This window comes from Loa loa (assembly GCF_000183805.2).
Source record: "Loa loa unplaced genomic scaffold supercont3.40, whole genome shotgun sequence".
Classification (NCBI taxonomy): Eukaryota; Metazoa; Nematoda; class Chromadorea; order Rhabditida; family Onchocercidae; genus Loa; species Loa loa.
In genome coordinates, this window is record NW_018108220.1 from 32,027 (window position 1) to 47,498 (window position 15,472).

Consider the following 15,472-nt stretch of genomic DNA (forward strand, 5'->3'; position numbering starts at 1 on the left):
ACTCTTCCTCCTCTCTCTCTCTCTCTCCCTCTCTCTCTCGGAACTAATAGTAGCAGTTGTTATTGAGAGTGTTAACAATGCTATCTTCATTGCTGCTCTGTCCTAGCACACTTAAGTAGCTGTGGTCGTCAAGATTACTTCAAGACTTTTTTCATCTCACAGACACTGTCCTTCTCTTTTTTTCTGAAACAATATTCTTGAATTGTATGCAAAAGTTTTGTTTTGCATAGCCCGCCTAACATGACATTAGTCTTCCTGCGTATATACACACACACATACATACACACATACACATACACACACAAATACATACACACACACACACACACAGACAAACACATACATTTATATACTTACATGAAGCAAGAATGAAACGAAATCTGTTGAACGAAATCGATCTGCAGGAGATTTGGCTGATAGATATACATCACGAGACGCTGTTAGATAGAAATATAATTTAAATAATTCTTTTCTACACTTCTGAACCTACAAAATACTTCAACCATTTCGAATTGTATAATATTTGAGTAGTACAGAGATAGATGAGAATATTTCCATACTAACAAGTTTCACGAGAATCATCGATACTTTCATAATGCCAATCAGTCTATCTATCTAACCAAAATAGAACATATTTTATATTTCAGTGTATCAGAACCTTTTCTTTTCATTACCGTACGCTGCAAGTACAATAAAGGCGAAACATTACCTGTGTTAACTTTTCATTTTTTTGGTATCATGGATCGGATGATGTCGGATTTCCAGATAATGTGCCATGTATCCATCGTGCTTCATTTTCTATTATCCAACTATTATTATTGTTTACAATCTTTCATCCAAATCATATAATCAGTTTGCGACTATTCCAACAAACCAACAAAATTCGGTGTGAAGAAGGGATTAGAAGTTTTTGGTTAAAGCTAAATAAAGAACTCTATTCATATGGCCAGACGCTATTTTAATGCACCAATAATTTTGGCATAGTGGTGCACATGAAGCCTATAAGCCAATATGGCCCAAGTCTATATTACACTCATTTCTGTCTACATCAGCACAAACTTTATACTCCTTTTCAAAAATAGACACAAGACGTACGACACTGCGACACTGTTTATCATGGCCAATCTTCCCTTCTTAATCTCGTTAAATAAACTATAATAAAATATTTCTCTCATTACTCATTCAGTATTTCTTGTTTTTTCTTTTGTTGTCATTTAAATCATTGATAATTAGCATTATTTCGAATAAGACTGCATCAGAAATGGGCTTTTGAATTATTCTGTAATGAAAGTTATTTAGGTTGTTGAGTCGAACATTCTTATTTAGGCCCAAAACAAAATGTATTGATAAAGTAAGTGTTGCCGATAGTTTTTAGACGAAATATGTGAGCAGGTGAAATCAAAATTTTGTGAATGAAATCAGTAAGTTTGTTTTTCATAGAAACTTTTCACAATTTTATTCAATTAAAAAAAAAACAAAAAAAATGACAAAAACTATTTTTTTGAGAAGGAACAATTTGGAAGGCAACTCCACACTTTGATCTTTACTGTTCAAAGGAAAACGATGAAAAATTGCTGTCAGATTAAGGCCAGAGAGCCGTTGAGGCAATTTATTCTATTTTTTTCTTTACTCCATTCAGCCGCTCTTTCTATTTTACACATTTCTGGCCCAGCTGTTATCGAATGAGACCCATAAATTTCCTCCTTCTTATAGTCTGTTTCTTATTTCTTAAGCTATTCACAACTATGCATCCTTTTGTTTAGTGATGCATCAAATGTAGCAATATTTTCTGAATGCCTTTTCAGTTTCTTTCATCACCGAAATTACTTTTTCAAATTTTATTTTAAAAACAAAGTTTTGATTTTCAACTTACTCTTTATATTTCCTTCAGCAATGCATAATTATGGAACCATAATGTATTCGCGAAATGAAACTGTTTGAATTTTAATTTTTCGAAGGACTTTTTGGATTTAAACTATTTACCACGTATTATTTCCATGAATTTGTTGTTTTCTAAAAAAGGCCTTACCCGATTTATTCTGACTCTGCATTAGCTGATCCGAGGGTAATGACCAACTGGATGAAGTGTTCGGGTTTGACAGATGGGGTTTTTTCATAAATTCCTCAAATATGGAACTTTATCTGTGTCCAAATGTGAGGCATAGTTGATCGAGGTACGGAAACTTTTCATTTTTTATCTAGAACCACTTATTCCCGTAAACACCTTTCCGAAATCAAAATAATCCTTTGGATTTGTTCCTACTATTTGTACATGTCACTTCTCAATCTTACTTTAGAGTATATCATGAAATCACTGATTTTATTTTCTCGTTTTATGCATCAATCATAGCAAATGAAATGAGGACTACGGGAGCGGTGACACGAGAATAGCTGTCTCTTCTTTGAAATTACATCATCCACATATATCCACTTTTTTTCGGGCACTTCTGGAAAAGTATATTACGCACACTTTATTTTTACTGTCATAAATTGAACAAGTGAAGTACGGTGAAGGTTAAATTAGTCTGCTAGTGTTATTACAAATGAAAATGTCAAAACGATTTTTAATTATCAATAAAAAGCAGTTGGCAGCATCAATCTGCTTAATGCAGACGCATAATCTTCACTCGTTGATTGAATTACTGATAATAGTAAGAAGTAAAAGCTTGTTTTGAGTTATAAAATATTAAAATAAAGTTAAGTTAGTGATGTTGGAAAGACACTTTCTTCCATTTTTTTTAGTATGATTTATCCAAAAACTGTTCAAATACTTTTCATACTTCCACGCTATTCGGCGATGGATATACTTTAAAAGAAAAAAAAAAAATCGCCACACAAAGAAATTATCTGCTGACCTTTTAGAGACAAAATATCTCTTAACCTTTTGATGCTAATACAAGTTGAAAAAGATTGTTATATTAAGCTGAAGCATTGTTACATTCTTTTCTTCAGGAATTTTCAAAATATTAGAACAATTATACATTTATAGACCAAATTTCAGCCTTTTCAATAAAAGCTTTGGAATATTTCTCATTCAATAAGTTGACCCATTTCTTGTCCTTCTCAAGCTTTAACAAACTTAACGGCAACCGTAAAAGTTTAATTGTTATACGAAATGCTAATTTTCGGATTACTTCTTATTTTATAATGTATTATCAACATTGGTCATCAAATCTATGTTTATGATTTGATTCTAAGGTGCGTCATGTACAAATCATTCACGTCTACAAGTTCAAAAGGGATAGTTTCTTACTTCTACTTTTAGGCCTCCGTAATTTTATGATTAAAATAGCCATCTGATGAACATATAACTATATCCATTATATGTTATACAGGGAAAGGGCTGAAGTGTTTGGAGCGTTAATATTTTTGGCAGTTTAATTGCTTTTGCGCTTGTATCTCTCTTAATTAAAATTTCGGATTAGGATGGGAATAGCAAGAGAAGTCATTGAAATCAACAGAGTAATACAGTTAATCATCTATGCAAGTTAACATTCATAAGACAATTGTTTGTATATAAATATTTGTATTTATTTTCTTGCTATCGGAAGCTCCGCGATATCCGCATTTTTCGTCTTTTTTGAAATATCTGTTAGTGTTCATTTGCATTTGTCCGCTGGTTCCGGTATGATCCTGTAGAGCATATCTGTTGTAAATTTTACAAATCTTAAATAATTTGATAATGCGTCTAATAGACCTTTTTTATGTAGTTATTTAGATATTCAAAATATCCCGCATTTCAGTAGTGATGAAAAAGATTTTCGGTCGAAAGAAATTAAAAAAATCGAAATCTGATCAACATGAAAGAATAGATGAAAACTGCATCAATGGGACAACTACTCTTGCAACAAGTGGTACTTTCTGTCGTACAACCACTGGCTTCAAGTAAAATCCTTTTTTTTCAGTTTAAGATCTTTTATCACGTATTTTAAAATTCATTTGCTCTCCATGATTACAATCTACTGGAAGTGGGACATTTTACAAAAATTCAAAATTTCAGGCAATCGATAACTACCGATGAATGCTACAGTTGTTATGACGCCACATCATCATCAGTAGGAGAAGAACGCCATTTTGACGAAGAGTTGGATAAACACATGATGCAGACCATTGCCGATGTCAAATATGTCAAAAAGATGCCCAAATTTGTTGCCGTTGGTAAGTTTTGGCATTGAAAATTTGCATTTTAACGATACTTACTACAAAGTAGTAAAAGTCCATTTAATTCTCTTGAAAACTTATTTGTGAAGAGTGAGCTCCTTGTAATAAAGTCAGGGTTAGCTAGAACAAGGTTTCACTAATATATCAGTTACTATGCTACAAAAAATCATAAAGTAAGTGATAGGATACTTGGGAAGAAGTATTAACTATATTGTTGATAGTTTAAAAAAAGCAACTAGATAACTAACTAATATCCCACTCGCATAGGTGAAGTGAATTTTCAACGCGAATGCTTGGATGCACACAATGCTGTGAGGGCACAGTATGGATGCCAACCATTGATATGGTCTCAGGAATTATGTGATCTGGCTCATTCCTGGGCAGTTAAACTAGCTGAACGAGGACGGATATTATTTCCGGAATTGCAAGGTAAAGTACTGGTAATAGTCATTTATAAGACATTTCTAGAAACTGGAAATAACAGAATCATAATTTCGGGAATTTTATTACAATATGTCTTTTTTTCTCAAAGAAATGCGGAGAAAATGAAGTTCACGTAATTTAAATTAAATTTTTTCGTAAATGAAATCCTTTCGAGAGAGTTTTGGTATTACACATTAATCAAGCAATTTCATAATTTTGGAGCAAATATTAACTAAGTAGTTATCAGGGATAGGCGAAAACATACGGTTAACAATAGTAGAAGAACAAACTCATCTACCTTCTGGTGCCGAAATTACTGAAATTTGGGCCCGCGAAGCAAAGGATTTCGATTTCGAGAGACCTCGATGGAATCCCAGTGAGTTCATTGATGTTCGAAGTTCTTTAAATTTGAAGACAATAAAATTGCAAGAGGATTTCTCAAAACTTTCAAAAAAATTTTGTACCGGCTTTTCATACTTCTGCAGAATTTGCGATTTTTGGAAGCTTAATTTAAGATAATCATTTTATCACTATACGGCTGGAATGTACAACAAGTGGTTAACGGTGATTGCGGTAATCATTCATCATAAAAGTTCTATGTTTACTGCCGCATACAGTGCGGCAATGTTTGCGACGTCACCAAAGATCCCACCGAAGTTGGTTAAAGCTTCTACACAGTATAATATTCAATTCCTTTATCTCCGAACGATTTGTCAAGGATTTTTGCACAGCGTTTCTACAATGAAGCAAATCGTTGTTGCTGGCACACTCCGGTGAAATCATTTACCAGCGGTGCTTCAAATTTGTAGGTTACCGGAAGAGCCAAGTGCTACGCATTCTCAAAATAAGCAGTTGGACTAAAAAGACTGGACAATTTTACCGGAAAGCGACTAACTGTGGATTTACCATTAGCCGGAATGCTTTCAAACAGGGATATTTACCTTTGAAAGTTGGTGATAAAACTTTGGTGAACTGTTTTAAAGAGTAATAAAAAGGATATCACTTACAAATTTTATAATTGGAGAGCAAAGAAAGTGGAGTTAACTTGAATAAGCTTTCTAAAAAGCCGAGAATCCAAAATCTGCTACTTTCCTGATTTAAAACCATACCTATAACATTTCGGATTTCCAGTTTTTTGGTGTAGACCAGAAATTTTGTAAGTAAATGACTAATTGAACGAATCATTCAGTTATTCAATCAATTTATGGCAAATCTATTCGTGTCAAATTTTCAATTCATACTACAAATTTTTCTACCTTTTTTGCATTTTCGCAGTCTCTTTGAAGCTTTTTCAGAAACGCAACATTTCACGCAAATTGTTTGGAAGGAAACGTCTGAAATGGGCATCGCCCGACAGTGGAATACCACCACTAATTGCGTTGCTACCGTCGCAATGTACCGTCCTTCCGGCAATTCAAATGCCCCAGGTAAATTCATTTCTTCCTTTTCTCACCATTTATTGATCTAAACTGGCTATACTCAAAAACAATTACGTGGTACAAAGTTATGGCATGGAATAATGAGCTTATAAAAGTGTGAAATAAGCCAATGTTGTAAGTTGATATCATTGTCACCATTTGTCACCGTATTTTAGTATATATTTAGTTGAAAAAGTAATTTAATAAACATATTGCGAAGGATTTCTGATGCATAAATGTGGATAAATATTTCAGATCTGTGAAAAAGTGCGATCTTTTTTGCTGATGCAAATTTTTCTGCTAAAAATTATTATTTGCTTTCAAGCAATTAATTGTGCTTTCCTTCACACTACGAAACTTTTGTAATTGTAGGTGAATTTCAAGTGAATATTCCTCCAAAAGTTCATTTTGATGAAATCCCAGTATTGCCCAATACAGTAATGCACGGCATTTCATGCGCATTGCGACATTCTACAACCATTCAACAAGAATCGGTGCTCCAAAATTTGCCCTCTTCCAGTGATAAGTCGTAGGATTTCTGATGGATACATTTGGATAAATGTTTCAGTTTTGCAAAATAATGTAATAATGATAAATAACGACAAAATTTTTTGCTAAAAATCCCGAGACATCGATATTTTGAAAAAATACTAAGATCGTTGTTCCTGAGTAAAAAATGATCTATTTTTAATGCGAAAATATAATCTTACATTAATGAACAATTGGGGTTGATGTTTTCAGCTAAATATTTTTCTGGCCAGGATGAATTAACAGAAGGTTTAGGGTATTTTTCTGATGTTACAACCTATCATACAATTACTTTTCAACAACATTTCAACGAGTAATTTGATTTTCCTAAATTTTTTCAAGAAATTCGTGGATGGATGATGATAACACTTATATCCATATTTAAATTTCATCTATTTGTTTTGTTAATTTCATGACATTATACTTCGCGACCTTCTTGCTATTAACTGCCATATTTCTTTATCTCGAATACTTTTGTGATGACAGGTAATGTATGTTTGTAATCAATTTTTGCTTAATTATTTCTAGGACTTTTTGTTACATCCCTCATATAAATTCATTATATCAATTTTTAGATTAAGTAAAACACATCCTATTGATTTTTTTTATTTTTGTTTAAAATAACATAGAACATAAGATCATTTCTTTGTAGCAGTGATTTTTCCGAAAAGAAATGAATTTGTAATTTTTAATCGTCTATTAACTGCAATATTTTAATAATTATCATAAATATCTTTCTATTAAAGAAATGATTATTTGCACTGAGAATAACTTCATTTTAATATGCAAATTTCCTTTTTTTTCATTTTCGAGGGCAAGTTTTATTGATTGTGTTTTCAAGAAATAAGAAATTTAATTTCCGGTTTGCCATTGTCTACCTTCCGCAATAATTTCTTTCTTTTATAAATTATTTCCGCGAAACGTTCAATTAAAAAAAAAAAAGTTGCCGCATGTGGAAATGTTTCCGTCAGGTAGTCAATTGGATTTTTCGAGATGTCAAATATGAATTTAAGATTGTATCTTTATTCCACCTCACATATTCGTCCATTGGAGCTTTAAAAACTCAACTTGCGGTATAAATGCAATAATGTTGACATGGAACTGAAAAGGAGAATTTCATAGCAAAAGCCTCAGTCAACTTCACTGGGGCGAATCATTTGGTGACAACAAGGTTGGATGTTTAATGTAATGAGTTTTTCCGGTTTATGACTGAAAAGCAGGTGATCAGGAATTGATGTGACGAACTTTAACCGCTTGCTTGAATAAAAAGGAGATGTAAAAGATTGTCAATTGTTCTCACTTATTTCTTAAAAATAGAAAAAGGCGGTCGAAAAAAAAAGTTCGGCCATACCATTATCGGCAAAATGTGTATTAGATGGGCGAAGGTACCGTAAAAGCAAGTGAAAAAGAGAGAAATGGAGTAGTGGGTACCGCGTGAGTTCGCTTCTCTTTTATGAATAGTATCTTTGCCGACTTTGGTGACTTTCTGAGGTTCACATCTTTATTAAGAATCACCCCTCCTTTTCTTTTTATTTTGCTATGAAGGTGACACTAAAAGATTCGAAATTCTTTTGGTTATCGCTGTTACTTTCACTCTTTTCACGTGATACACGTATCCATCAAGTTCAGTATCACAATTGTGCTTTGTTCAAATTGAATAAACTTGCAGAATGACTGCGTTTCATTTTCTTTTCTATAAGAAAACGATTCATTATTCATATATCTTCAGAATCAACACTTCGATCAACAGAAAAACCAATTCACTCCATTCCTTCTTGCGGTCTTTCCTGTCTAACCTGGAATTCAAATAAAAAAAAATCTTATTAACAGTTAAAAATTATGGTAGACTGGAAACAGTAAATTAAGGGTACACGAAAACTTGAAACAGAGAAGTGGCTGCATTGATCCGAACAGTGGAAAAAACCGGAAAATGTTTGATTTTGTCCCTTCGATAAAGGGATATCTACGCTAAGTAATACTGTGATCAACTGCCAACTTAGACATTTGGAAGTTATTACGTTCTTCCAAGTAACATTCAGTTATCGCACAGCGTTACTATGAACATCCTTATTCATGAAACAAGACAATTTTCAACCATTTTGTTAAATTTACTGGGGAAAATCTTGTCAACATTATTCTCTCCTGAGGTACTCCCTTATTGTTTTTTGTTGATAGCGGCAAAAGTTTTCCTATCCCTCTTTCTTTTTTTTATGAAGCGAAGTTCCGGAAGAATTTCGTGATTGCAATAAGATCCATTTTGATTTTTTCTTCATTTGCATATAAAAGAAGTTACAGATGGTGCCGTGATTCACTGTAGAATGCCTTATTAGCTTTTGCGCTTTTTACGCCTGCTTTTTTTGGAAGGTAAAAAATGCATGGGAAGTTTTCTGGTATGAAATATTTTTCAGAAAAGCTTTGCAATTTGTCTTATAGGCTCGTTTTTTGAATAAATGAAACGCCACAACATGCTATTTTTTAGAAAGATTGAAAGCATAAATGTACCCAAATGCTTCTCGCCGAAACATTCGTCATACATTTTGCTAATATGACATCTTCCCCTCTCCTACAACTCAAAATATGTTTCGATACCCAATCCATTTCCAAATTTGTTTTACCAGTCAACTTCCTCAACATATTCTTAAACAATCTAAAAAAATTCCGAAGAGTTTGAAGCAAAAACAATTGATGCAGTTCAATTTTTCACTCTTACGATGAAATGCTTCCATAAAACATCATTTACTTGAATAAACAAGAGGAAGTTGACATTTTAATACTTCATACAGGCCAGGTTTTTAACTCAACAGAAATTGAGAGTAAATTATTTTAACCCATATTATAAATAAAATGTTGTGAATTACATTAAAAAACTTAGAAAGAATGATGCAAAATCATTTCCTTCTCACATTTTTCTTACCTGTCACCCCATGCTGTACGCAAAGGAAATGTGTCTTTTTTGTCTGACTAATTAGATGCAGCATAAGATAAGACGGATGTGCCTAGTGCATACTTGTAGCAATGAACAATATGTATATAGACGCATGCATGGATGCATGCTTGCATGCATAGTCGTACCCCAAAGTCATTCAGAGCCAATATCGTTAGCTGTTTTCTGAATGCTTCCGAGCGGAAAATGTGTATATTGTTTGTTACCTGGGAGGGTTGTTCGATTGCACATGCCACATAGACTGACTATATGGCATATTGATGAAGTTATCACTATCCTAGCATTTTTTTTGTATTATGCATCCACGCTATCCGTCTTAATTGATCGCTATTAATAAAAACCGAAAAGCATGTCCAGGAATAACAATTGAAATTTTTTTAATGGGTCACTCATACCGGAAGCAATCTCTTAAATTTATTATTTTAAAGCAAATATACAGTAAACGTTTGTGCGCGAAAAAACTCTTCCAACAGACGAATCGAAATATCGAAGTCGTACGATGTCTCGAATACATTAAATAATTCATTTATATTTCAAACACTCCATCATCATCAATTGCTTTTTGCTTATGAATGATCGCCATCAGTTCCGACCGGCGAATTTTTCTGGATATACCAGAGAAAGTCGTATAAAAGAATTAAATTCGCATAAACTAGTAAATCGTATTTAACTTTTAGAAAGGGTTTACTTTTGTTTGTTGACTGATTTTTTTCTTTTTGTTATCCAAGTTTTATTTTTCTTCCGTTACTTCCGGTAGATTGTCACTTATGTGATTTTTTTTGATCAAATTGTCATATTTTATTTAAGTGAAAAACTTTGAAGCTTGCAAGCAGCTTCGGTTATTTCTCTTTGCCCAGCTGGAGGAAGAAGTGAATTAAATTTTCTGAGTAAATTTCAAATGTTTTCCATTCTATTCGCTATCAAAGCCCTTATAATGGACAAAATACCATATGCAACGATTTCCATCCAAGAATGGTTTTGTATACAAATGTAGTATATTTTCAGCATTTTCCGTGGAAAATAAATGGTTTTTTTTCATAATTATTCAAAAACAACAAAGCATTCATTTCATATTTTAAAAACCACTCACTGTAAAATCATTGTTATGCAAATTTGGCGAGAATGAAAATTAATATCTGAAACACACAGCTGTGCTTTTTATTATAATATTTTCATCGATATTTTCAACAGATAACAAAACTAACTTTAACAAATTTCTCATAATATTGAAAAAAATTTGAACTTATTGAAAGTAATACAGTATGAATAAGAAAAGTAAGGGAAGATTTTTTGAAACAAGATTAACTGAAATGTTACAAATAATTTAAAGTGAGAAATTCTTCAGTTAAATTTTTTCAAATTCTCAATTACAACTCATTTATTTCTTGAAATTTAAGGCTCAAGCAAGTTTTGAAGAAAGTATTATAAAATAACTGTTTAAGAACATAATTTGTTTGCATTGGTGTTTGGGCCGGAATAAGAAAAGAAATACCTTAAAGTTAAACTAACTTAAACCTGACCTACCTACCATCTGGTCAAATGGTTGCTTTATGTTGAGCTCTGTTCCTGTGATAAACTTTTCTCCTAATTTTTGAGATTCGAATTATTAGCTACTGAAATGTCTTGAAACCTTAAGCTTTTATAAAAGTGATGAAATGCAACACATTTACTTGATTTCACTTCTCTGGATTTTTCGAAACATTAAAGTCGTTTAGTGAATAATTCAGCAATTCATCAATGAATCAAATCTGCACTCACTTCAGGCGGCTTACTACAAAATAGAATGCACTGATTTAATGTTGTCATTTTAACAGCCAAAATTTATTATCCACAGTTTGAAGTTTAAGGTTTCATCGATTAAGCAAGTTCCTCTTCAACTCATTTCTCCTCCTTGATTGCTAATTCATTTGCTTTTTCAACAATTTCAAAATTATTCTCTTCACAAATGAAAACAGAGGTGAAATTTCCAAAATTAATGTCTTTCGATTCAGAAAAGGTCAACACTGCCGTAATCTTTGCTCAAAATTACTTTTGAACAATGCATGATTGATGCCTTCTTGTTCCTCTTCACCCGACTGTTGCTTACCTTTATAAGATTCGTCGTCATTTGAATGAATAGAAAATAGAAAATATGCAGTTCGAATTTTTGAATTTGGAAATTTGTGGCAAAGCATATTTGAAATCATACGACGATTTTTGCAGCACTGAACTAATCAGCCACTCAATTCATGGAATTCTGTTATACTCCGCTGATAACATGATTTGATTTTTTTTTCCCAAATAGATCAATGCTATACAGATTTTGCTGAGAACTTCAGGGCGTATTATTTAAAATTTGAGCTAATCTTGTTGAAATACCAAGTACTAGCAAATGTAACTTTCATCGAAATTGAATTTTTAATCAGAAGAAATAAGAGATGATAGTATATACAAATACAACCAGCAGTACCCACCAAATTCCAAAAAAGATAGTTCGGATCAGTTAAATATTTCGTTAGTGTGTACGCGCAGAAATGATCGCTTTCCCAAGCCGCCGTCCACAAAACACCGATATTTTTTGTCTCTTTCTACTATTTGATCATAACTCTCCTCCTAGCAATCCGATCCATATCTACCTATTCCTTCTGTTCCCTTTCCTCCTCTTTCTCCTTTCATTTTTCATACTGACAAATTTGCAATGTAAATACCATATTTGTTGCAAACAATTTCGTTTATCTCAAGAAGAGGGAAGACAGAATTAGATTGTATCTTAAGCATACCTTACTGTTCACCTTTGTTATCCTTATGGCTTTTCAAATTAACAAAAATTGTCTTGCATACCTTGAAAGAACAGCGATAGTACTTCGCGATATGCTGAAGTTGTGACAGAATTGCACCGATAGCTAAAAGGCATTTAGCTGATTGGTTTGATTTATACGCTTGTTTACGTGAATACTTTCTAAAGCACTTTACATAGATATCTCTGAAGTTATTGATCCTAATTCTATACACCTATAAAATGTGTAATTTTAATCTACCATCTCCGTTTCTTATTTGTCCTGAGCGAAATCGATCGATAAATTTTGCCTTCCTTCAAATCTTAAGAAATTCCAAGAGCAGATCAGGAATTCACCTCGAAACATTCCGATATCATCAAGGATGGTGTCCAAGCAACAGTTTCACCCTATAAAAGCTAAGATGTTTTTCAGTTTGGAATTTACTTTAATATTAATAACAAAAAAAAAACTGCAAATGATGATAGGGAAATGAAATAAGTTGTGAAGGAAGAATATCGTATCGTAGGATGGAAAAATTGATAATGAAGTTAGACTGAGGGGAATTATTCATGTAAAAATAAGGTTAAAGTACTGGATTGACAGGTGTCATTGCTCGATTGTTAATGAGATTGGGATGAAGAAAGAGGACGCGTGATGACCCTTATAAAATAAACAGCAGTATTTATAATCAATTTAAAATGAATTATAAAAGTTAAAAAGCATCATAATAGAGATGAGAGGGGCAGAGCACACTTCTTCCTCGAACTTCCCTTCACAAAAAGGAGAGATCTTTTCTATAGAGGACAAAGTTCTTTAGGAGTCGGACTACTTTTTTGATCACGGAAGTGAGGGACAGAGGGTTGTTATCAAATATCGAAGGACGTAATCAGCTATCCACTTCTAAATTTCTTCCCTCTCTTATTCTCTTAAATAAAACTCCGCTCTAATATAAATCTTGTAGATAACCTTGTACTTCCCTAAGCATTTTATTTGTTCTTTTGTTTATTTAGCTTGCAATAACAACAAAATCATTAGCTGCCATTTGTTATGATCGGCCCAATCATAATCTAATTCTAATTAATTATCTGTCACTAGCGTTTTTATTTACATCCCTTACTATCATTGTGTCATTATCTTTACAGTTATGGCTATCGGTCAAATAATCATCAGCTGATGAATTCATTTTTATGCACTTAAATTTCATCGTCTTTTTGTTCAAAAAAAAAAAAGAAAATGTCGATTGATGAAAATATAATCTGGCACAATTTTCACTGACGTATATCTTCCGCTCTCCACTTCGTTCAATCTCATTTCAGGTATAATTACTTTTTTCCAATCGTCCTCAATCATTATTACCTTTGAGAAGAATACATCTCCATAAAATTCTTATAACGATAGATCGTTTTCCACACTGTTCGAAAATTTTCAGTCTTAAACTTTTAAGGCCCATTTCTCACTATTTCAAATGCTATTTGAATTTAATTTAATCACTGAAATTCAGCATGTTCTTTGATTTTTTTAAATCAAAATGGAAAGGTGTTTTGAAACTTCACAACTTTGTTGCATAATTGAAAAAGCAATTCAATGCTCTAATTCAGCATTTGGAGTAAACCTTTCGATGGTTGCTTTTTTTCCACTATCAAATCAAAATTTAACAAGATAATTTAATCCCTTCATCGAAAAGTTCATGAATATATCGATCGCTGAGCGAAATTAAATATTCTGATGCTGATGACACATTTTTATTAATTTCGAGGAAATTTTCATTCTATCCTTTGACATTTAATACTTATTAGTGATCTGTTATCTGAGATTTTTACTATTCTTTGACTCATTATTCTTGCTTTGAAAGTGACAAATCTCATTTTAGATGATCACAGCAAAATAAACATTCCACAGATGTATCATATTTAAAGAAAATGAATTTGTTACATCCATAGGTTACATCGAAAATTTCATTTTTAATGGAACATAAAATAAATGGTTTCAATGAATAACTCGTGAAACTTCCTTCGTCTTCAAATTATCAAATTTTTTATTGCAAAGAAGTGGATTAGCCGAATCCCTTAAGATGAGGTGAATACGTTTCAGCTTGATTGCTATCTTAGCTCCCGTCAAATACTAAGATTTATTTCGTGTAAAGATGAATTTCATATGGGATCTACTCAATAAACTTTCACTATTAAGCCTAATTTATTTACGCTTTTTGAATTTTACATTCTTATTTCTAATAGTTAACTTAAAAGTTAAAACGAAAACAAATAGGAGTTTTATTTTTAGAGCACTCTGAGAATTAAATTCCGAAAAGAAAAATTTAATGTTCATTGCCTACTTTTTCCTGTCACAATTCTCTATTCTTTTGTGTATGTTTTTCTTAGTTATTAATTTCGGTCCAGTCATTGGTTTGGAGAAAAAAAATTACCAGAAAATTGTTAAGTGATAAACTGAAGATGTGTTGTAAATGCAGTAGAGGGAATGATTATGTGGTTTCAAGTTCTTTAGAAGATATTTAGCTTCAATTTAATGGATCTATTCCGGAAGCCAATGGGATCGGTGCTTAGATGTTTGTGTAGGTAGGCAAAGATAATTTCAATTGTTTTAGGTTGAAAGTAGCTTTTAAGTAGCCAACGAATTGAATTTTGAAATTGGAGCCCATAAATCTAGCACTTCAAAGAACGTGTCCATACCTCCCACATAGCTTCTCATTCCATACCACTTCATCAACCCCATGTTGCATCATTTAATCACATTTAAGCATTCACCTTTCCAAAAAAATCCGGTAATTTGTTTCACATGTGTCTTGTTGTTTTTTTTCACCCCAAATTAATTGCTCTATCAATTTCAGCACCAGTCCTTAATTATTCCAACTCTCTAATATGTGCTGAGATGCAAAGACCTTCAAGTAAGAAAAAAATATATATATCAGGAAAAAAGATTGCAACGCAAAACATTTCATTTTTCGTAAGAATTTTAGTTTATTTTTATTTTTTTGAAGATTTCATTGATAAATGAAAAGTATTTATTTGCATGACATGCGAAGACTTTTTTCGAAATCTATAAATCTTTTTTACGAACGTTGTCAGATTTCTGTATGACAACATGCCACCTTTGCAAAAAGTAAAGCTTTCATCATTGACAGCAAATGTTGCTAAAATTCATTAAAATAAAAAAAAAATGAAATCTGAGTGATGAACATTGATTAGGACTATCCGAATGATAGAAACTGATAAGGACTATTCGAA

General features: G+C 32.3%; 2 protein-coding genes across 2 annotated transcripts; one reads left to right on the forward strand and one right to left on the reverse strand.

Moving 5' to 3' along the window:
• Positions 1–3,748: 3,748 nt before the first annotated feature.
• On the forward strand, positions 3,749–6,535 carry LOAG_01011 (hypothetical protein; the record flags this gene model as incomplete). Its single annotated transcript, XM_003136551.1, has 6 exons — positions 3,749–3,885; positions 4,001–4,158; positions 4,429–4,590; positions 4,832–4,960; positions 5,880–6,011; positions 6,375–6,535. 6 exons carry the CDS (start codon positions 3,749–3,751, stop codon positions 6,533–6,535), a joined length of 879 nt encoding a protein of 292 aa, XP_003136599.1.
• Positions 6,536–11,471: 4,936 nt separating this feature from the next.
• LOAG_01012 (hypothetical protein) lies at positions 11,472–13,413 on the reverse strand (the record flags this gene model as incomplete). Its single annotated transcript, XM_003136552.1, has 4 exons — positions 11,472–11,678; positions 12,295–12,465; positions 12,587–12,637; positions 13,348–13,413. The coding sequence occupies 4 exons, from the start codon at positions 13,411–13,413 to the stop codon at positions 11,472–11,474; spliced, it is 495 nt and encodes a 164-aa protein (XP_003136600.1).
• Positions 13,414–15,472: the final 2,059 nt, after the last annotated feature.